The sequence below is a fragment of the Notechis scutatus genome, chromosome 4, assembly GCF_049901735.1.
Source record: "Notechis scutatus isolate UNSWTSFEM ecotype Mainland chromosome 4, rNotScu1.2, whole genome shotgun sequence".
Classification (NCBI taxonomy): Eukaryota; Metazoa; Chordata; class Lepidosauria; order Squamata; family Elapidae; genus Notechis; species Notechis scutatus.
The window spans coordinates 126484550-126507174 of record NC_142012.1 but is presented as its reverse complement, the minus strand read 5'-3'; the positions used below and the strand labels follow the sequence as shown (position 1 = coordinate 126507174).

Genomic DNA, 22625 nt, shown 5'->3' with positions numbered 1-22625 from the left:
GCAAGATTTGTTCTTCTTACACATTTCTCATAATTATTACTTTACTTCGAAGGTTTGCTTTAGGACCTGCTCTAAAATCTTCCCACATATTGATGACAAACTGCTTGGTTTGCAATTTGGTGGATTTCCCCGTTTAAAACACAGAATCAACATTTGCACATATTCAGCCACCTGGCCCTTCACCATTTCCCCATAATTTGTCAAAAATAATGCATAAGTTTCTCATACCATCATTTAGTTCTCTTATCATCTCTGAAAGCAGTTCATTGAGCATTGGAGATAAAACAAAACCATTACATTTAGCTGCAGTAGGGAAAGTAGATCCCATTATATTATAAAATTATAAACTGTTTTTACATAGCCAGGAAATTTATAAGCAGCTTTCTTCAATTTTGTGAATTCCAATTGTGTTGGATGTCAACTACTATCATCCCTAATACTGCTGAATGAGGGATTATAACAATTGAACTACAGCACTCCAGCAGGAACTGACTTGGAGGAACCAGAAGAGGAACCAAAGTATCTGCCTTAATTTTTGTTTATCTTAATCATGCCTTTTACTTGAAAAAGAAAGAATTAGAAATAATTCCAATGCAACTTTATATATCATGTTCTGTATATATTCATATAAAATTGTAAACTGAATAGCAATTAGCAAATGTTCTTCAATAAACATGAATATGTGGGAAGGAAGTCAGAACAGATCAGACCTCTGTTGGATGCACACCTAATGCAACAGTACGTTTTTTTGTCAGTTAAGCAACATATCTTAGCCAGTGCCTCACATTCTCTATATCACAGCACCAAATCAAATCACAGTTTTTTTTTTATATGTATTAAACGATTTTCAAGTGTTTACATCAAAATGTCTGAGTTGATATAGGAAGAAGGTGAATTACTTTGGTAGGCTTGTTCTTTTAAATGGCTGCTGATTTGATTTTCAGAAGAAGTAGCTGTGGGTTTTGAGCCATCTGGAATTTGGAGATTTTGCATTCTTAAGTTTGAATGGGCTTGTACTCCCTAAGGCAGAGTTGGTGTACAACTTGGACATCCTCTTGAACTCACAGCTTTGGCTCAAAGAAGGTTACTACCTTGGCCAAGAGGGCCTTCGCACAAATATATGTTGGGTACCAATTGTCTCTTTTTTAAAAACAGAGAAGCCCTTTTCATAGTCACTCATACATTCGTTTCCTCCCATTTAGATTATTACAATATATTCTACAGAGGCTGTCTTTAAACATATTGGGATACTTCAATTGTCCTGCTACAATATAGCAGTATGGATAGTTTTGAGGACACCCTGGTCTGCCCATATATCATCACTGCTTCTTAAACTGCACTTCCAATACTCCTCCAGCAATACAAGCTACTGGTAATCATCTGAGAAGCCCTTCATGGCATAAACCCAGTTTATTTCTGGAACCATCTATCTCCAACTGTTTCTGCCCATACCAACTGACCCAACAGAGTAGATATCCTTCAGGTCCTCTCTATGAGGCACTGTCAGCTAGTGGGACTTAGTATATACTCAGGACACACTGTCATGGGGCTTGGCTGGCACTCTGTAAAGACCTACAAAATTTGGGCTAAGATGTTGGATGACCCTGCATAGTAATATCTGCATTGTTTTTAATGTTCTGAGTCTTTGACTCAGACCTCAAAACCATAATAATGTATTGATTGCTGTTATAGTCATTTATCTGTGTTATTGCTAGTGCATTTGTTGATGGCTGCACAGATTCACATAAGAAATGTCTGCTTTTAAAATAATAAATGAAGCTGATGAGAGAGGGAGAGAGAGAAAGCTCTGAGTAGTTTGCATGCTTTTAAGTTTAAGGGTCAACATTGACTTGAAACTCACCTCAAAAGTTACAGCTTAAAAGCATGGACACAAGCATGGACAGATGGCATATATTGGCCCCATTACAAATTGCGGATTTCCCAATATGAAGCTAAATGTGGACATTTGTAATTCCACAATATTTGAGAGGCAACTCAGTGGATTTACTCCTAATTAAGCAGCAATATATTAGAAACCATAATAGAACCAAACTATAATAGAATTTTTAAAAAGTGGGGAGATGCCCTGAATCCACTTCACAAGGGCAGTAACTGTATAGGCAGGCAAGCAACTTGATCTAAACTTGCTACCAGTGAATGCCGGAGCTGTGCCCTCGCTGAATAATTTGTATCATTTCAGGTTACTGAAGTGGAGAATGATTCATGGCAGAGAAATAAACACTGAGTTAAAAGTGTAAATTAATTACTCTGCCTCACTCAGACTCTAAGGACTCTTTAATCATCAAACTGAAAATCCGGGGGTGGGGGTGGGGGAGGCTGTGTGCTTTCTCCACTTCTCTTCTCCCTATATACCAATGATTGCATCTTAAACGATCCATCTGTTAAAATACTGAAGTTTGCAGATGATACAACAGACAACGATGAATCTGCATACAGACAGGAGTTTGTACAATTTGCCTCGTGCTGTAACCGGAACAATCTGGAACTGAACACACTCAAAACCATAGAAATGGTGGTAGACTTTAGAAGAAACCCTCCTATACAACCACCTCTTACAATACTAGACAACACAGTATCAACAGTAGAGACCTTCAAATTTCTAGGTTCTGTCATATCACAAGACCTAAAATGGACACCTAACATCAAAAATGTCATTAAAAAAGCACAACAAAGAATGTCTTTCTGTGCCAACTCAGAAAGCTCAAACTGCCCAAGGAGCTGCTGATACAGTTCTACAGAGGAATGATTGAGTCTGTCATCTGCACCACTATAACTGTCTGTTTTGGTTCTGCAACCCAACAAGACAGACACAGACTTCAGAGGATAATTAGGATTGCCGAAAAGACAATTACTACCAACTTGCCTTCAATCCAGGACCTGTATACTGCATGAGTCAAAAAGAGGGCTGTGAAAATATTTTACAAACCCCTCACATAAACTGTTTCAACTCCTACCCTCAAAACGATGCTATAGAGCCCGGCACACCAGAACAACTAGACACAAGAACTTTTTTCTCGAAGGCCATCACCCTGCTAAACAAATAATTCCCTCAACACTGTCCAACTATTTAGAAAGTCTGCATTCCTATTACTATTAATCTTCTCATTACTCCTTATCACCCACCCTGACTCTTGACGAATATAGCTTTTCTTTTATGTACACTGAGAGTATTTGCTCCAAGACAAATTCCTTGTGTGTCCAATCACACTTGGCCAATAAAGAATTCTACCTTCTTAATTCACGCGCGAAAGAGAAATCTCGAGCTCCCACTCACTGAGTGGGTGGCTACTTCGGGCCAATGCGATGGCGGCCCGCCAGAGGGCAGGCGCGGACACGGCCCGCCAAGAGCCTGCCGGCATCTCTGCCCTGCTGCTGAGCCCACGCAGGGCCGGCGCTTGCACCGCCCCGCTTGAGGCGCTAGGTGGTGCTGCCCGCCCCGCTCCTCACGGTGCAGCATGGCGGCAGCGGCGGCGGTGGCGGCGGCGACGGGCGCCTCGCAGCCCCAGGCCGGGGCCACCGCCGCTGCCCCTACGGCGGCGGCAGAAGAGTCGTCGGACAGCGAGCCGGAGCAAGAATCCGGCTCGCCACAGAAGCTCATCCGCAAAGTCTCCACCTCCGGCCAGATCCGCCAGAAGGTGAGGGCTACGAGGGTCGGGCCTTGAGGGGAGCAGAGGCGAGGGTTGCCTCTCCTCCCCCCTCCCGCGCTCCCGAGGCTTCCCATCCTCCATTTCATTTCCACTCTGCCCTTTCTAGGCGGAAAACGCGCGGGGCCTGCAACCTCCCAGCTCGGTTCTCTCCTCCAGCCCCAACCATAAATCGAGGTGGTATGAAAGGAGGAGACCTCCTTCGGCGCCCCTCCCTCCCCCCTCCGTCCTCCCCTTCCCCACCAGTCCCAGGACCGGGGCGGGATGGTGGGGGGGGGGGAGGGAGAGCCTGCGGGCTCCCTTCCCTCGTGGGAGCCTGGTCCTTCCAAAGCCTCATCCTTTTCACCCGTTCTCCATAACGGATCCGAGCCTGGCTACAGGGTCACGCAGGCAAGGAAGGAGCCCAGGTGAGCCAGTGAAGGTGACAGCCGCTTGGGCGGTAGGGCTGCGCCTTCGCCTAGCAGTGGACCGTGGTGGAGGTGGCTGCCCGTAGCAGATGCGCTTCTCTCGGTAAGGACGCTCAACCGCTGCGGCTCGTCGCTGCATCGTGCACAAAGGCGAGAAGAGCCCTTGGTACCGCAGCCTCGGTTCTCTTGGTTTTTTTTTTGGAAATGTTGGACTGGGACTGGATCAAGAAGGCCCCGTCGCCGCTGGCAGGGTTCATACTTTGCTTCGAAGTCATTTGTTGGGTTTTGGCTTAGCAAAATACGGAAATCTAGCCATTGTGGTTTGTGAGCCATTGTTTACGGCTGTGTGGGTTGTTCTAGAAGCACTGTGTTCTAGGTTGAAACCAAGCTATTCTCATTCTCCATGGGAACCAGTTTTTGGCATAAAGAATCCCCCCTTTAGCTTGCTCATCTATGATCCTGCTTGCAAACTCCCCCTTTAGGCAGCATAGTGGTCTGGTGAAGATAGTGGCAACAGCAGTTACTCCCGGAGGGAGTACAGCTAAGCAGAAGTTTCTACCAATTTTTCCTCTGGGTGATGTGATAAATTTGATCTGACTAATGCTTTGAACGCTCTCATTTTGTGCCCAAACACTATTATCGGTTTATTAAGGATAAATTAAACTGAGTTTAGTAGGTTAACTTGTCATTATTTGGCTTTTCTGTATTTGGTTGTTTATTCAATCAAGGCTTTTTTTTTCTTCAAAGAGTCTGTCTAAAATATTGAACAGTCAATTAAGTACATCCTGACCAGTAAAAAAGAACTGTATAACCGTCTGGTAACTAGTTCAAGAGAATAAGAATATATACCATATTTTTTGCACTATAAAGCACATTCCCCCCCCCCCAAAAAAAAGTGGCTGGAAATGACTGCGTCTTATACTGTGAATGTTGCCGAAGCCCCGCCCACCCACCAGCCCACCCTTCAGCCTCTGCCTCCCAGCAATTTGTCACCTTTTGTTGCCTCCGCATGCCCCATTTTGGGCTGGAGCATCTTATAGTGCAAAAAATACAGCATATGTAAGATTCAGAAGAATAGATGGGAGGGGGGAGGCATGATGCCTCAACTGAGCTTGTCAACTGGAAAGACACTGAGCTTTTCACCTGGAAAACTAGCATCGTGGGTTCAAGATCCGAGCACCGCACAATGGGGTGATCTCCTGTTACCTGCCCTACCTCTTTTCCACCTAGCAATTCAAAAGTAGGCAAATGCAAGTAGATAAATAGGTACCATTTCAGTGGAAAGGTAACCACATTCTGTGTACCTCAGCATATAGTCATGCTGGCCACATGACCACAGAAAGGGCCTTCAACACACTGGCTCCCTCAGCTAAGAAATGCATATGATCACTGCCTTCTAGAGTTGGACATGGCTGGACAGAGAAAACCTTTATCTTACATGGGAGTGTAAGATGACTAGGAGAAAATAATTTCTGTTTACTCCGTGTCTAGGTGGCAGACCAGCAAATAAGTCTTTTTTTTCCAAGAAAAAAGATAGTGAACCCAATCACTGATCTTCCCACTGTTTTAAGAGTTTAGAAACTTATATGTAATCTCCCTCATTGGGAGGCAGTGGTGTATTTAGTTGCAGTATACAAGTACAAATCTGAAGATTCTACCTAGAAACATTAGTGACTGTACCTTCTCAATGGCCAACTTGTTAGAGGTAAAAACTTGGTAACTGCCTGACAGAACTACCAGTCATACATAATATACATACTGTTCACAAATGTACACTATATAACTGTTTTGGTTCAGGATGTCCAGAGTTTAGAAAGCAGTATCACACAATCTTCCTGGACCTTCCGCCAGGATTTTTATAGCACAACTGTAAAAAGGTAAGCTTCTTAGAAAGAGGGAGGAGTGTAATATTTTCTGGTTTTAATTCAGTACTTGAAGTTCTTACAAGTATGAATAAAACTATCACTGTTTTGGCAAAAGGTCCATGATAATCTTAAATGGCAAAGATAAACTTAGCTGCCTTTCCCTACTAGGGAGAATTATAGCAATGAATTTCTGATTTCACACCAGAATTATATCTGGGTTCTTAAACCCAATCTGTTACAAGTGCCACATGTGGATAAGTCCTTTGAGGGAAGAACAAGTCATACATTGAAATTCACTTTGAATAGTTATATTTAAATCATCTGGCTTTCCAGACATTGATGAATGGCCACTCCTAGCAGATCCAGCCAGTCTAGTCCAGGGTGAAGCATATTGGGTGCTGTAATTGAGCATTATTATTAGAAGAGACACAGGTTGTAGACAAGTTGTCCTTCAGACAGAAGCTTCTGTTTCCAAAGGAGAGACATTTATGTCCAGGTCTCCTTCCACAAAACTCCTTTGGTGTTTTGCTATTAGAGGCAGTTGTTGAGGACACAATTTTTGTAGCCCTTTACTCCTCTAGCAAGTATCCCAAGCAGCTCAGTTAAGTCTGCTTCAGTAGTGGTCTCAAAGGTATCTTTCCAGGTCTTCCCTTGTAGGCACAACCTGTGCACCTGTCTGGTCTATCCTACCAGGTTCTTTTCACCAGAATAGATCCTCTGCTGTTTCCGTGGATCCAGGCTGAGGAAAGACTGCCTAAAAGTTGCTGTGAGTTTCTTCCTCTGAATTTTATTTTTTTCTTTGGTTGAAGAAGGGAGTTTTTCACATGACAACCTTTTCAGGTGTTTCAGAATAACTGTTTCCTGGTCATTGTTTCAATCTGCAACACAAATGGGCAGGGAGGTTGCATAGATTGAATGCAAGAACAATTGTATGGTGTGAAGTACATTGCATGTATACTTGTTTCCAACAAAACAATTAACCCAAGTATACATGGTATAATCTTTAGTTGAGAACTGGGAAGGGTTATTCTAGGCTTCTCAATTTCCATATATATAAAATAGAGAAAATCAAGAATATTAGCTATAAAAAACTTTTCTTTCAGGCAAGGGTATGTGACAAATGAAACAGGCTTATATTTCACATAAGGAAAAATATTTATTTATAATGCAATAGTCAAACCTATCGTAAACACTAACTAACTTGATCAATTTGTCTGGTACATAATTCATAAAAAGTATAAAATATAACAAATATGGTGGAAGCTTCACAAAACATTTTCTGAGCCCATTATTTATCTTATTGATGTGTAGTTTTTCTTTCCATTTGGGTGCCAGTTTAGAGTTCCTGGTAGTGCATTGTACATTACATCAAATGTTTCCTAATTGTTTCATAGGAAATCATACATTTTGTGCATGTGCATTAGTTATTTATGATTTTGAAAATAAGTAATGATCAAGCCTTCAGTTAGATAAAATTGAACACAAATATTTGAAATGTTCCCTCCTTAAATATTTTGATAGTGTTAAACTGTGATAAAGCAATTCCCTTACAGTTATGAAAAAAGGGCATATCAGTCTCTAGAGTGCAATTTTAGGATACAAGCATTGCTGAGGGAGAGCATTGTGGTATGGCAACTTCCTCACATGAGAATACTTTTAAGTGGAATAAGTTTCAGTTTTAACATTGATGAATATCATATTTTTAGAGAGTTCAAATAAGGCAGAAACCAACTATGAATCATTTAACTATGTTTTGCATCATTTCCTACGTCAATATAGCTGTAACAGAACTCAAACACTTTGCTTGTGGTATGTGAATATAAACATTTTAAGTACAAGGAGCATAAACAGAAATTATGTATAGCCATTAAACTTCCATTGCTTTAATCTGCTTGAAAATCTTTAGCTAAGCTAAGTATCATTCCCAAGGCAACTCAAGATTTCAGAACAATGTTTTGTGACTTTTAATCCAACCCTTATTGGTTCTGCTTTCCTTACAGTCATCCAATGAAAAATGAAAGAGATAGCATGATTGGAACATATGTTATAGGACTGTGTGAATCCTGTGAAATAAGTGCTTCAGAATACACAGTAGTATATACTAAACATACAAAGTAACATTTTTTTCCAGACTCAGATGACTGTCTGGAAGCTGTTCACAGTTGTTTCTGCATGTATGTGCAGGCACAACCATTTCCCTTACTATCTGCAGTGTAGCTTCCATACATTGTGATGCATCTCTTTTGAAGGGTTTACAATAAATGTGCATGTTATATGACTCAGCATAATAGTGATGGACTTCAGTTGTAACAACAAAGTTTCTAATATTGTTAAAATATTGCTTCTTATTTAAACTGAAGTAGAATAAAGCAAATATTTTAATAGCATTTTGTGTTCTTCCTTACTCATTAGTCCCTTTTTACATAATAATTTTTGCATAATGTCTGTGGAAGATTACAGGTATTATCTAAAACAAAAAAATAATTATTGGCAAAACATTCATTTTTATCACAAAGATTCTCCTGAACAGTGACAAGCCATTTTTGAGTAAATTTGCATGAGTATTTGTAAATTAAAGTATTGCTTGTTCATTTTTATGGAGTAGAGATGGGAAGTACATACATGGAAATGAAATGCATTTTTAAATATGAAGGCAAGAACTAAAATATCATTAGGTATGAGTTGGTATCAACTTAGATTTTTATGGGTCCGTACAAAACTAGAAATTTATAGTTAGTGATATTTGCATATTGGTGAAAATAGTGATAAAGGGAAAAAAGCTAGTCTTTCTGAAGGAATGTAGTCCAGGACAAAAATAAAATCTGTTAAGCAATATGAATGGATGAGTAGGACTGAGATGCAAGCATATAACGATATGGCCATTTGAAGACCTAAGAATGAAAAAGAATTATGACAAGTATTTACTTGGAAAAAAGTCTTGTTTATTTGATGTATTTGGTGTGAGCATAAAACTATTTGTACATATAAACCCTAAAGAAACATATGTTTAAGGTGTGGTTGCTTTGATTTATTTATGATGAGAGACTGAATGAGTGAAAGTTACAACAATAATGAATGATTATGAATGTAACACCAATCATTTTTGTGAAGTGTCAACAATAGATTTGGGAACAAAGTGGACATGGAAAAATGAAAAGAAGTGAAAGTAATTGATGAATTTTTAAAAGTACAGTGCAGTAACTGCAGGAAGAGAAAGTAAAAAAATGTTCAAGTGAATAGAAAGTAGACGAGAAAAAAGAGAACTAGGAACAGAGTAAAAATTTTATTACAAAGTAAAGTTTATTGTGCTATTTTGTTTAGAGAGGAAGTATATGATTAAGAGAATTGTCTTGAATTATATATGTTTTGATGAATATACAAAAGATATTGGCTAAATGCACTATGAATGGTATATGATTGAAGTAAAGCATACATGAGAATAAATGAATTAGAAAATGGATATGCAATATATCCTTGATAATTTAATGTATAGTATTTATAAGTGATAATGAATGCAGTGTGTTGATTCAAGATATGAGCACATATTTATTTTGGATGTAGATATTATATGGTTATAGGATGAGAGAAAGATAATTATATGAGGCAACAGGGAGTGTGGCTCTAATAATTAATGAATTTTAGACCCAGGTGATTGTTTGATGGGGAAATGGAGTTGCAAGCTAATAATTGCAAATGATACATAAATAGCAAAAAAATAGAATAAATAAATAGATTTTGTGTACCTTCATAAAATGTTTACTAAAGATGGAGAAAATGGATGGAAAAAAATTAATTTGTGCAAATATTGATGGAAAGGTAATAGTTATGTTCTGTTGTGAGAAATAAATGTTTATTGAAAGAAGAATTGACTATATAGGATAGAAAATATGGAGGGTAATAAGGAATAGTGCTGGTATAAATTACTTGTATTTATTAAATTTGTTTGCTGCTCATCTCACCACAAAATGATTTGAAACTTTTAGCTTTGCTTCATTTTCTTACCTCGTTTTATTCTCTTAAAAAGGAATGATGTAATATATACTATGTGTATGTTGAGTTGCTAATAGGTATGTGTGAGTCTGCCACACAAACTCCCAGTTCATTTAAAAGGAAGAATTTCTCTTAAATGCTGAAATAAATGCATCTCTACACTGTGTAGCTGCTGTTGTGTTCAAAATAAAATGATACAAATAATGTCTGAATAAATATAAGGCAAAAACTAGAAAAGAGCAGAATAACAAAATTGGGGTAACAATATTTTAAGGATTTCCCATTAAAATTGACTGGATAAAGTAAAGTCATTCCAGAGAAAATGAATAGAGTAGAAGCAGATGTGCAGTTAAGCATTTTAGTGACTCAATCTGTATTCTGTTACATATTTGGGTTAGGGTTTAATGTTTGATCTTAGCAATAATTTTTTTTGAAAAAAAATTGAAAACTTATATGTAATATGTAGTCATTAATCATTAATCATTCTATAATAGAATAAAGATTTTAAACATGCAACTCTCAAGGTCATTTTTTTGTAGATTGCAACAATACTTATTTAGCAGTAGCACTGAAAAAAGAATAAATAGAAGTGTATTTGTACTAATCTGCAGAAGATGTTTTCAAGCATATTGAGGAGAGATACAGTTTTTTTTTAAGATGGTCAGGACAGGTGAGGCTTCTGGAGGGTGAACTCAGCTGCTTGAACCATAGGTAACTGGCATTCTGGTTTTTGTTTGGGGAAACTACTGCCTGCAGGTTAGCTGCTAATTAAAACAGTACCTTTCCTACATACCATAAGGGAGGAAAAGAAATAAGGTCATCTGAAGTCACAAAGGCAACATCCACCAGCTTTGAGTTGGCTGCACTGCTGCAATCCTCTCTTCAATCCTTCATCTTCCCCTTGAAGAACATGAGCTGGGAGGAGTAACAAAATGTGCTGCTTTGATTTTCCCTTCACACACTTCATATTGGTACTTCAGGGGAACAAAGTTACCTTGTGAAAATGATCCCCTTTCTGCGAAATAAGAAAAAAATGTGAACACAGGAAGAAAATGGGGTGAGCAAGAATCGGAAGTCCTATCTTGGTAAAAGAGACCCTGGTATAATTTTATGATGGGGTGGGAATTGTTTTTGCAAATATGCAGGTTGTTTTTGGAAGTTGAGGATTGGAAAGTATTTTGGGGGCTAGCTGTGGAATTAAGAAGCAAAAGGCTGGATCTGCAACAGCCTTGGCTGGGAATATCTAAAAAGTGTGAAGATGCAGCGTGGGGAGAGAAATCCTGTAGTGTTCCACTTTTGCTTCTGGTAACAAAAGGCTTGGAAGTTTACAGACACTCAGTGGGGTGGGGATTTAAAATAAATGTATCTTCTTTGGAAATCGAATCTTCCTTTTGAAATTTGGTGTGCAACAGATAGCTTATGGCTATTTAATAGTGCTGAATTCTTACGTCCAACATCACTCACCCTTGCCAGTCTGAATGAGAGTGGCAGGTCAGCAATATCTGTAATGTACAGATTATAGACTGAAATGTGAGCATTAAAAAGTAAGTTTTCCAGCATTAGATGTTGCAGTGTTCAGTGTTGCAGCCCAAAGGCTAATGGGATAGTTTTCATGGGGCATTTGTGATTTAACTTTGAGACGTGTCTTTAAATCAATGAGAAATATTCACTATTCCAATGAACCATGAGTATAGGATTTGTTTTCCTAATCCAATTTCCTCCCAGTCACTGTAGGATTGTTCTTCTAATTCTTCTGAATGGTTATAAGCTTTGGAGAGTTTTATGGTATTATAGTAAGTGTTAGTTCTGTAGCCAAGAATTTGGTCTCTTGAATTTATCAGTGAGTTAGATCTTAAGTAGTCATTGCAATAAATCTCATGTGCTAAGACAGTGTTTTCCTTGTCTCATATATTAGCAAGAAAACATTAAGCTTCTTAAAGCTTGAAATGTGTTCAGTCTTAAACTTTTCTATTTTATTTCTGTTTCTTATTCACATTTACACAGCAAATATTCTGTTCTTGTTGTCTTAAAAAAATGGAAAATCTGTAGAATACTGTACTATAGAATACAATGAGATTTTTATGTGTGAGCCAGTCAGGCATTGTCATTATAATACATAAATACCATATTACATTTTTAAGGAAGAACAATTGACGAGTCATAGAGTATGACAAAGGTTTAGCTAGCAGTACTTTAACTATCTCTGTGTGTTCCATAAATGAAAACAATAAGTAAAGTTGTAGAAAATAATTTTTAAAAGGATATTATAAGCACAGCATGTGTTACATACTTTCTCAGTCAGAGCTTCTTTTCTTCTCCAAATGCTTTGATTATTCTGCATATTACTCTAGTGCAGGGGTGTCAAACTCGATTTTATTGAAGGCCACATGTGGGTTGTGTTTGACCTAAGGGGGCTAGGGTGGGCCTGGCAGGGTGGGCCTGGCCAGCTCGACGTCACTCATCGAGCTGGCCAGGGATACCTGTGATGGCCCGAGCGTTCTGCCATCAAAAACAGGCTTCTGAATTCAGTTTTCGGCTTCCTGCAATCCTCTTCAAGCAAAAACAGCTCACAGGGGCTGCCTGCAGACCCTCCTGAGCTCTGTTTTTGCTGGAAGAGGCACTACGGGCTGGTCCTTCGCTGTTTCCTGCAGGCCAGATCTAAACACTGCCTGGGCCAGATCCAGTCCCCGGGCCTTGAGTTTGACACCCCTGCTCTAGTGCTTTTAATTTGTCATCCCATCCCTAATATCAGTTTCTCTGTGTATAATAATGGCTGTTATCACCAACAAACGCACACCAGATGGAGTTAGATATGTTTGTTAATACAACTAAGCCCAATCATTCCCCAGACCTCACCATGTATGTAAAAAGTCCTTCCCGCAAGATCTGTTTCAAGGCAATGTGGCAAGAGAAAAGTTCAAAACCTCAAGTAAGGTCAGGTGCAGTTCCTTCTGCTTCAAGGGTTGCAAGGCAAGGGAGGAGGGAGACAAGATGGCAGGGCCAGGTGCAGAGTCATCCCAAGCAAGACAAAGGCACAACAGACAGAATATCAACAATAGCAAGAACATCACAGGATTCAAGACACAATAAGGCAGGGTGAGATCTTCGGAGGACACGCAGCAAATCCCACAAGTCCATGTTGGAGATCAGTTACCCAGAATGTAAAAAATAGTAGGTTCTTAGCTAAAAATATAAATTAAAGTACTACTGTTAGGAATTTAGGCAGTTTTTATTGTTTAATGGATGCATGTGAGCTTTTGTTCCAATTTTTTTCAGATTGTTCTACTTCTTCCCATCCATACTTTGCAGAAAGTGGAACAATAATGGGATTCAGATACAATGTAGTTGGTGCTCTTTATTTGCAAAGACTTACATTACAGTTTGAATTAACTTTCCAACATCAGTGAGTAAAACACATTCACAGTTGCTTTATGGGTTTTTTTGTTTTGTTTTTACCTGCTTAGCATTCAGATTCCTAAATTCAGGGGATGACTTTATGCTCAGCTATGTGAAGTGGCTTTTGCTCAGATAGTGATAGAAGGTGTTACTATCTTATATTGTATCCATTATTGAAAAGAGATAGAAAAATCTTGCAACTGCAGCATACTGTAACAATGTAACAATCAGGAAGCAAGAACAATTTCTTTTCTTGAATTCTTTTTCAAAAGGGTTATTTTTCTCCTTGCTCAGAGAAAATTGCAAAAATATATTTTTTCCAAAATGATTTTTTCTTCTTTATTAGAAGACATTACAGAACGTATAGGAGTATCATTTGATGAGATTATCCTAAATTATTATTCATAATAATTTGTCATCCCATTACAGCATGTGTATATACTGTATTCATAATACATTGTTTTAAGCCTCATTAATATTATTTGCTGAACCAGGCAAATCACTATTACTTGGATCTAGCCACAGATACTTGAATCTATACAATGGCCAGGTTGTAAACATAACTTATTTCTCATCTGTTATCTACTAGAGCAGATCAATTAACCAGGAGGGCATTTTAAAAATAAACATTATTTCCTTCCTTTTCATCTGAAAAGGAAAGTATTATTACTTGGGTGGTCTAGATTTAGACCATCACTTAACTACAGCATTTAATACAATGCTTTAGGTTGTGAAACAGGAAAGAAGACACAGCATAATTTTTTTTAACAATTATTCATTCTTATGTGGATATCTCATTGTATTCCTTGGGACCAAAATGCAAATTCTTGATAATGATTTTAATTTTTAATTGGTGCTTGCATTGGCTATCAACAATGACCAAGATAATTAAAATGCATTCTTTCCTATGACTAGTTGCTAGCTAAGAGCATGTAGAAATTCTTATAATAGTGCTTGTTCATTTTTGAGTGAGGAGGCAGAATAATAGGTTTCTCCTCTTTAGCCATTGACTGTGGATAACTGCCCACATGTGTTACCTAAAAATATGCTGTGAACATGGAGTCCTATTTCTTTTAAAGATTGTTTAGGGAGACAAAAACTGCTACTTTGCTTTCATCTCAACTCTTGGTGGCTCAAAAGCATTCCCTAGAATTGAAACGACCAAAGACTGCTAACTGGGAAATGAACAAACTACAGAAAAGGAGCAATGTATAAAAAAGGAAAAATGCTATAAAGTCATCTTGATCTTATCTCCAGCCTTTTCCGCCCAAACCCACCAAAGTCTTTTCTAAGCTGCCTGACTATAAATAGAACAGCAGCTCTTTTGCAGAGATAGGCAGCTGTAAAGTACAAGCTCATTTTTCTCCCCCAGCAGCATCTGTGTTTTGAAAGAGGCAGCCTAATCACAGTGACATCATTTTTCCTAGTTTTTCATATCTAAGTCATGCACCTATGTAGGTCCTATAAATATTCTAATACTAGAAAAATTCTGTTTATCTTTTAAGGGGGAGGTGCATGCTGCTACCCACAATTTTGGGGAGATAGTGATTTTTTTTTTTAAAAAAAACCAATTTTTAAAAGAGATGGAAGAGTACTCAACATTTGCACAGGTGAGTTTGTTCTGTAGATGTGAATTCCCGCCCCCCAAACTTGGGTGGACATAAATTTAAACAGAATGAAGTAGCATTAGGATATAAAATATTAATGTTAGCAAATTTCAGGCTAATAAAATGTAAAATCAAATTAAAAACAAAAATTTAGTTCTGTGATCATTTATAAGAGCTAAATAATTCACCTTGTACTTCCAGTTGTTCCTCTATCAATGTTTTTACATTCAAGCTTTGATTGTTTCACCTGTTTTAAATACTTGTAATAATACATATTTTTCTATTGTTTTCATCCAAAATAGAGCTTATTCTGATTTTATTTGGGGAGGAAGCAATGATTAAAATTTGTCTGAAAAATCTTGTTATAATGCAAATTTTGCAAATTTTGTTTAGGAAAATATAATTTTGTTAATTTCAGCTTCATCTAATGGTTCATTTATGCATTTTGCTGGTTGAAATTGTGCAGAATCCCTATTGCTGATCGTATGAACTGCATATATAATTTATGAAAGATCCTAAGAAGTGACTTCATTATGATGATGTGGTAATCTTATAGTCATCATGGTAGCTGCCTTTTTTTGGGTGCAAAGAATACATATATGTCTCATAATTTTAAAAAAAGCTGGCCGATTTTTGAACATACACATCCTATGAAGGGTTATAAAATTTCTTAAGAGGTTTTGTATGTCAGTTCTGTAGTGCCTTGCTTTACTAGAGTCCAGCTAGGGGGCAGCATCTAATTGAGCATAGCTAATCTTCATAAACTAAGCAGATTTGGTTCTTATTTATTGCACAGTACATCAAATTAAAAAAGATGCTTCAAAATTAGAATAAAGCACCTGTATGTAACTCTTTAAGGCAACAATGTCTTTTTCTGACATCCTCTAGCAGCTGTTGCTTTCAAGAGATGCACAAAGATATTATGCTTCTAAGATCCTCTTTCAAATCTAATCAAAACTGCATAGCCCTATTGATTAATAGATGGTGAGAGATTACCAGGAGATATCAAGATTGTAATTAAACTGAGATGTTAGCGGGGGAAAAAACATATAGAAATGCAGAGGCAAATAATTTCTGTGCTATTGCCTTGAAAAATACATGGGTGTCTGGGAAATTAATGACAGACAGGCTCAATGACATCCATTTTTAGTGCTATAATGTATTCTATTATATAATTTTGAGGATTATAATAATGGATTCCATCTTAACTTAGAATATAAAAAGGTAGTGTCTTGTGTTGAACTGGTGCTTATGACTACAGTAACTCTTGTTTTCTTATAAAAAGGCATTCAGCATTGCCTTTTTCTGAAGTTTTTTTTTTAACTTTCCAGTCTAGTTCAGAGCCATTGTTCTGAATATAACCAGGTCTGAATATGCTTAGCTTCTTTGAGGTCAATTAAAGTCAATGAAGCAAACCTTGTTTGCTAACTCTTATATTTTCTCCCTGAAAAGTATGAATGCATTTTCCCCATTTCATTACTGATAAAGACAGGAAATCCAATGTTTCTGTCCCATTTAATGCCATTAACAGGAAATTAGGTAAGGTAATATTTAACCGTTTCTGGTTTAGGTTATCTTTTTTTTATTAAAAAAATATTTTTGAAACAAACACAAACAAAACATAAAAAACATAAAACCAGCTTCCAGTTATATACATACAGTGTGTCAGTTGGTTATAGATCTTTTGTGCTATCCTTTCATAGTCCTCAGAATTTGTATAGATTCTCACATTATCAATCCAACATATATTTAGTTTAGATTATCTTGACTTAGAAGGCAGATGTAGGCTGCTTGATAGGTTATAGTGGTGATTCTTTTTTTTGCCTTAAGAGCTCTGATTTGGTTTTTAATTTAATAATATTAGAATGTATATTCTTCTGTAAACAGATTAGAATTGATTTTATACTGCCCCCCCCCCAATGATTACTAAGAAAACAGCAAGGGAAGCCATGAAAATTTGCAGCAATTAGACCCTTTAGATAATTTATCCCTCTATTAAATGGTACTTTTAAGTGTTGGAGATCTTGATGTGCAACAACATATTAAAATAGTGTAGATATTTAAAAAAATCTATGTGTAGATATCTAAAATAAAATTTGAGCATACTTATTTTTGTGAATTTAGCATTAAATTATTTTTAAAGAATCTTCAAACTATATAACAATCTTAAATTATAGACTGTTTCATATGGTAGGACATGAATTTAGTAGGATGATGTAATAAGATTTATGCTATTGATCTTAGTGATTATATTCATTGTCAAGTATAATGGTGTTAAGCAACAGTGGTGCCTCTTTTTAAATTGAAAGCACTGCTATCTTTCATACCTGTTGCATTCTTATTTTCAAATAAAGAATGAGCTAACAAAATACGTTATAGAATTCCTTCAGTATCTTTTTAAATTTTTCATTTCGGGGCTGAACTTCTTGTATTGATAAGAGAAGTGAATGTGAAGTGAAGCATTTAAACTAGATATTGTGCCGCTTACTGCTGATAGAAGCTCTACACTGGTCAGTTAATGCTAGACCCATTGTATTTGGTTTGAAACTTTCATCTCTTTTAAAGATTTATCTTCCATTATTTGACTTCTTTCCCATTGAGCTAATTTTTTTTATCTTCCATTATTTGACTTCTTTCCCATTGAGCTAATTTTTTTATCTAAACAAAAGTGACTAAATGAATGCAGTTAAAAATATCAATATAGATGGATATGCATATTGTGTGAATGGATGTGTGGAGGATGTGTGTGAGTGTGGCTAGCTGTGGAGGAACTGGAGGAAAAAGGGCAAAACTGTGTAAAGATAGAATTGGCGCTTCAGCCTGAGAAATGGCAGCCAGCCAGCCAGCCAATGAGCAAGGGGACAGGGCCAAGAATATCTGGGCGGGGGGGACGGGACTGGATAGATTGCTTCTCTGCTTCTTTATTGTTGTCCTCCTAATTTCTTAAATATGCAGATTGTTTCCTGTGGCAGTCAAATGCTGATAGGTTTACATGAGGTATCCTGCTGTGTGCTAACTTTATTCAGACAAATCACATCAGAGCTTAGGCTGGATTGACAGGGCTGTCCTTAGCCTGAGCTTTTTTACAGTCTGGTATGACTATAAGATAATTTTTGCTGAAAGAATTCTATTCTCATAGCATGACAGTGTCTTCTATGCATAGAAAAAATTGTTTGTTGCATTTGGATATAGAAAAGATTTACAGATTAACTATGTGTTAGTTATTTCCGGCAGAGGGCAGTCAAATAATACTTTTATCAACCTCAGCAATACTTCTGTTTGTTATGGAAGAGGAGCAAGTACTGATAAATGGGCTGTATGTAAAACATTATTGATTATTTTTGTTTGGTTTCCAGACTATTATTAAAGAGGGCATATTGATGAAGCAAACCAATTCCTTCCAGCGGTGGAAAAGGCGATATTTCAAATTGAGAGGACGAACTTTGTACTACGCAAAAACTGCTAAGGTATGTTATAACCCCATCAACTATAAAATAGGTTTACAGATTTAATTTTTATTACCCATAGGGAATACAGCTAGTTTTGGAACAATAATATTGAAATGCTCCTAACATGGTGTACATTTCATTAATTTCAGGCTTTGGAGCTTCTGCAAAATCTTGGCAACATTAAATCAGAAAAATAGGATATATATGGTACATTTATTTGCACAGAGGTGGAATTTGCATTTATGCGCAGAGATATAAATTCCACCTCTGTGCAATAGAGCCTATGCGTCTTCAAGTTTTATTTTATATAATAAATCTGAATCTAATACAGAATTCTTCTCATGCTGGATATTGGAAGCACTTGATAACGTAATTACTGTAGTCATTAAAAGCAATAACTTTATTCACCTAGCTTTCTTTCACAATCTCTTCTTGGCAAAAAATAGTTTTCAGAAAAATTAATTATAATAAAAAGACACCTTAAATTTATCATGAATGGTAACTTGAATATTTACCACATGAGAGTGAGCTGTTAGTATCTTCTATATATGTGGAGAACTCTCCAGTTGAAAAAAAAGGCCTGGCTGTGTCAGGACTTCATATAGCAGTAGATTAGAGGGGAGAATTCTAGTGAGCTTCTGTTCAAGTTTTGACCTTGTGTCATATAAAGAATTTAAGATTTTTTGTTTTGAAGTGTATTTGTCTATAAAAATGCTTCTAGATAGGAAGAGCTTGTATTTTTATGAGGAGATCTGCTAGGAATCAAATCCTTCTAGATACTTGAGCATAAGATTTGTTCCAGATAATAGTTAACTAATTTTAATAAATAGATTCCTTGAAACAGTGGCATCTTTTCACAAGCTTATATGGAACCCTGGAAAATGTCCATTTCAACAAAAAGCAAGTTAAAGAGGCCTAAATATTTATGAATAATTTTTAAAATAATACAATCTTAGTGCAAAGAGTCATTTTGTGCATCTCTTTCATTGGAAGTCCCACCCTTTCTTGTATGGTGATTGGTACAAGTTGAAAGACAGATATAGCTTTGAGAAGTACCCAACTTCTACTGCTAAAAAGAGCAATTGGAGCAGATGAGCAGGTGGACTATCTATTTCAAGTGTGAACCAGCTGATACCTTACTTCTCTCTTCTTCTCAAGTTCCCTCTATTGATATCCTTTCATAGCTGCAAAGTCTACTAAAGTGGTTCTTTTTCAACCATACATACCAATTACCATACAAGAAAGGATGAACTTCCAATGTATTATTTTAAAAATTATTCATAAATACTTTAGACCTCTTTAACTTATTTTTATTTCAAATGGTTCTTTTTTTAACAAGTCTGGCATCTGTTTTATGCATAAGGAACTTTCAAGAGCCAGATTCCACAGTAACACCAGAGGGCAGATAAAATGTCTGCTGGTGAACAAAAGAGATGGTGGGGTAGTAAAAGTATCAAGTCATGATACCCAGTATAATCCTAGGCATAGGCAGCATTCTGCTTCTCTGATTTTATATGGCGTTTTGACTCATAGAATCTGTCTGGGGGAAATGGATATAAACTGTCAATGCCATCATAGAGCATAAACCATAACTGCACCATCTGGACAGGTCATGTTGCCATTCATCTAGTCTATCAGCCACTTCTAAAAGATTTAGCTATCCTTCTGTTTAAATAGATGATGGAATCTCCTGTGAAGAAATTACCCATAATAGTTCAAATTACCCATAATAGTTCTTTTAATCTCCAAATTTTATGTATTAGACTTTCTTTTTGTTCTTGAATTAATTCTTATCTTTTAAAAAACTTTTCCAGTCAATTATTTTTGATGAAGTGGATCTGACAGATGCCAGTGTGGCAGAATCTAGCACTAAAAATGTCAACAATAGTTTCACGGTAAGATCTCTTGCAATGTATATCATGATTAAGTATTTCTTTTTTTATTATTATCTTTACTTGGGATAGCATAAAGTGAAAAGCAAAGGAAGGTCAAAGGCAGAAAGTATTGAAATTACTAATGTTCAACTTTGTTGAAGGATTATATTTTTCTGTGGTGGTGTGTATTTATGTTGCTTGGATTATAAAACAAATGTGCATTAACAACTAATTGGTTTTAACATTGCAGACTTGTTGATATCTGGATATGGCAAAATGTAATTAGTGTAAGTTATTAGTTTATTATGTTCAAATTCCCATTCTGCAAGCTAATAAGAGATTACCTTAATTCATTCTGTTTCTATATTTATTTGATGTTTTATTTCTTGTTCTTAAATATGATACTTATACTGTGCCATGGGAATACATACTTTTTAAAGAATTTCATTTGAAAAATGGAATTAGTGGTTCACCAGAGCTATGAAGACTTGCTAAGATATATTGTAAGAATGTTTATGGATCCACACTTCAATTTTGAATTTTGTTTCTATACATTTCTACAGTACCATGGCCCTACATGTTTATATAATTATTTTGTTTTAAAAATGAAAGTGACTTTCAAAAGTGAATGATTCACATTTTATATTTTTGGGCTATAAGACGCTCTGAAGTATAAGGTACACCTAGCTTTTGGGGAGGAAAACAAGAAAAAATATCTGCCTCTGCCTCCCAGCAATTTGCCTCCTTGCAGCAAACAGCAAACAGCCTGGTCAGCTTCAGCACAGCCTGTTTTAGCACAAGCAGCTGATTGTTGGTTGTATCGGCATTCCAACAATCCCGTTTTCTGCCTCCACACCTTCCGATTTTCGGCCTGTTCCAGGCAGAGGGGATCAGAACAGACCAAAAATGGGGTGCACAGAGGCAGAAAACGGGATGCAGAGGCTGAAAATGGGGCGCACGGGGGTGACAATAGGTGATGGCGATCCCTGCAGCCTGAAACAGCTGATTGTCGGGAGGCTGATCCAACTGACAATCTGCTGCTTGTGCTAAATCAGGCTGTGCTGAATCTGTTTGCTGCAAGGAGGCAAATTGCTGGGAGGCAGAGGCCGAAGGGGCCAGCAGGTGGGCGGGGCTTCGGCAACATTCGCTGTATAAGACGCACAGACATTTCCACACACTTTTGGGGAGGAGGAAGTGTATGTTATACACCAAAAAATACGGTATATCAATTCCTAAGTTCTCCAGCAAGCCAAAGAATTTTACTGTATAGGATATTATTTCAAGCTTTGGGAATAGTATAACAATTTTTAGTGTCTGTTTCTATGCAGCACATTTTAAGAAGGACATTGACAAATGGAACATGTCCAGAGAACAACTATAATGATAAGTTCCTGGAAGGAAACACTGGAAGAACAGTTGGAGACAGTGGATATGTTTAGCCTAGAAAAGAGGAGGCCTTGGGGACATATGATGGTTATCTTCAAGTATCAGAAGGGCTTTCATATGTTAAATGGGACATAACTTGCCAGAGTTATTTCAGAACATAAGACAAAAGATGAGAATTTTAAATTGCAAGGAACAAGCTTTTAGCTGAACATCAAGAAATTGTTTCTAACAATAAAAACTGTTTAATAATTACAGAGGCAGTGAAGTGGAGATATTTAAACAGGCTGTCCAAAATGCTGTAACAGTGGGTTGCTTCACTAGGAAAATAGACTAGATAAGCCCCATGATCCCTTACAGTCACTGCATACAATGATTCTATAATATACGTTATATAAAAAGAAATGAAATCATAGTTTTCATAGATCTTGTTAATACCTCTTATAAAATTGCCTAACATAAAGACCATACAGCTGAGTTTCTTTGGTAGCATTTATATAACCTGTAGATTTCTTTTTGAAGAGTAGCATTTTCTTCTCAATATGTTTTTCTGTAGCTTTTGTTATCTGTATACTTTGATGATACACTAAACAGAAAAGGCATACCATTTTAGGTACACTTTTCAAAATGAGACATGTTGGTTTAAGAGCTTTCTACAGTTCATTTTGGATTTAGTTGAACTTCCTGTTGAATCAATGCAGTTCTGCTGCTGACAGATAATTATGCTTGGGAGTCTTTAAAATTGTGGGCAGAAAAAGAAGAAGAAAGGGTACATCAGCTTAGTTTATCACAATCTATCTTTTTCTTTATAATTTTGAATTATGCTTGATTATAGTCTCTAGCAAATATGAAGATCTCTTGCTTAGATTTTAAAAGTTAATAAATAATTAGTAATCTGTTGTTTAAAAGTTTGATATAAAGGAATCATCACCCTGATGGCACAGTGGTTAGACTGCAGTGCTGCCTATTTCTCCTGACTGCTGGCTGCC

At 36.9% G+C, this 22625-nt stretch overlaps 1 protein-coding gene across 4 annotated transcripts in view; it reads left to right on the top strand.

Moving 5' to 3' along the window:
* Positions 1 to 3366: 3366 nt before the first annotated feature.
* The window catches only part of DGKD (diacylglycerol kinase delta), a 71384-nt gene continuing 52125 nt past the window's right edge, over positions 3367 to 22625 (top strand). The window contains exons 1-3 of one of the 4 annotated variants that reach the window (XM_087964810.1): positions 3367 to 3656; positions 18287 to 18397; positions 20194 to 20274. In XM_087964810.1, the coding sequence (XP_087820936.1) occupies positions 3477 to 3656; positions 18287 to 18397; positions 20194 to 20274 (372 nt within the window). In that variant the 5' untranslated portion in view covers positions 3367 to 3476. Of the gene's footprint in view, positions 3657 to 4158; positions 4176 to 18286; positions 18398 to 20193; positions 20275 to 22625 lie in introns of those variants that run through there. The other 3 variants (XM_087964811.1, XM_026683858.2, XM_087964812.1) reach the window with 3 other exon arrangements.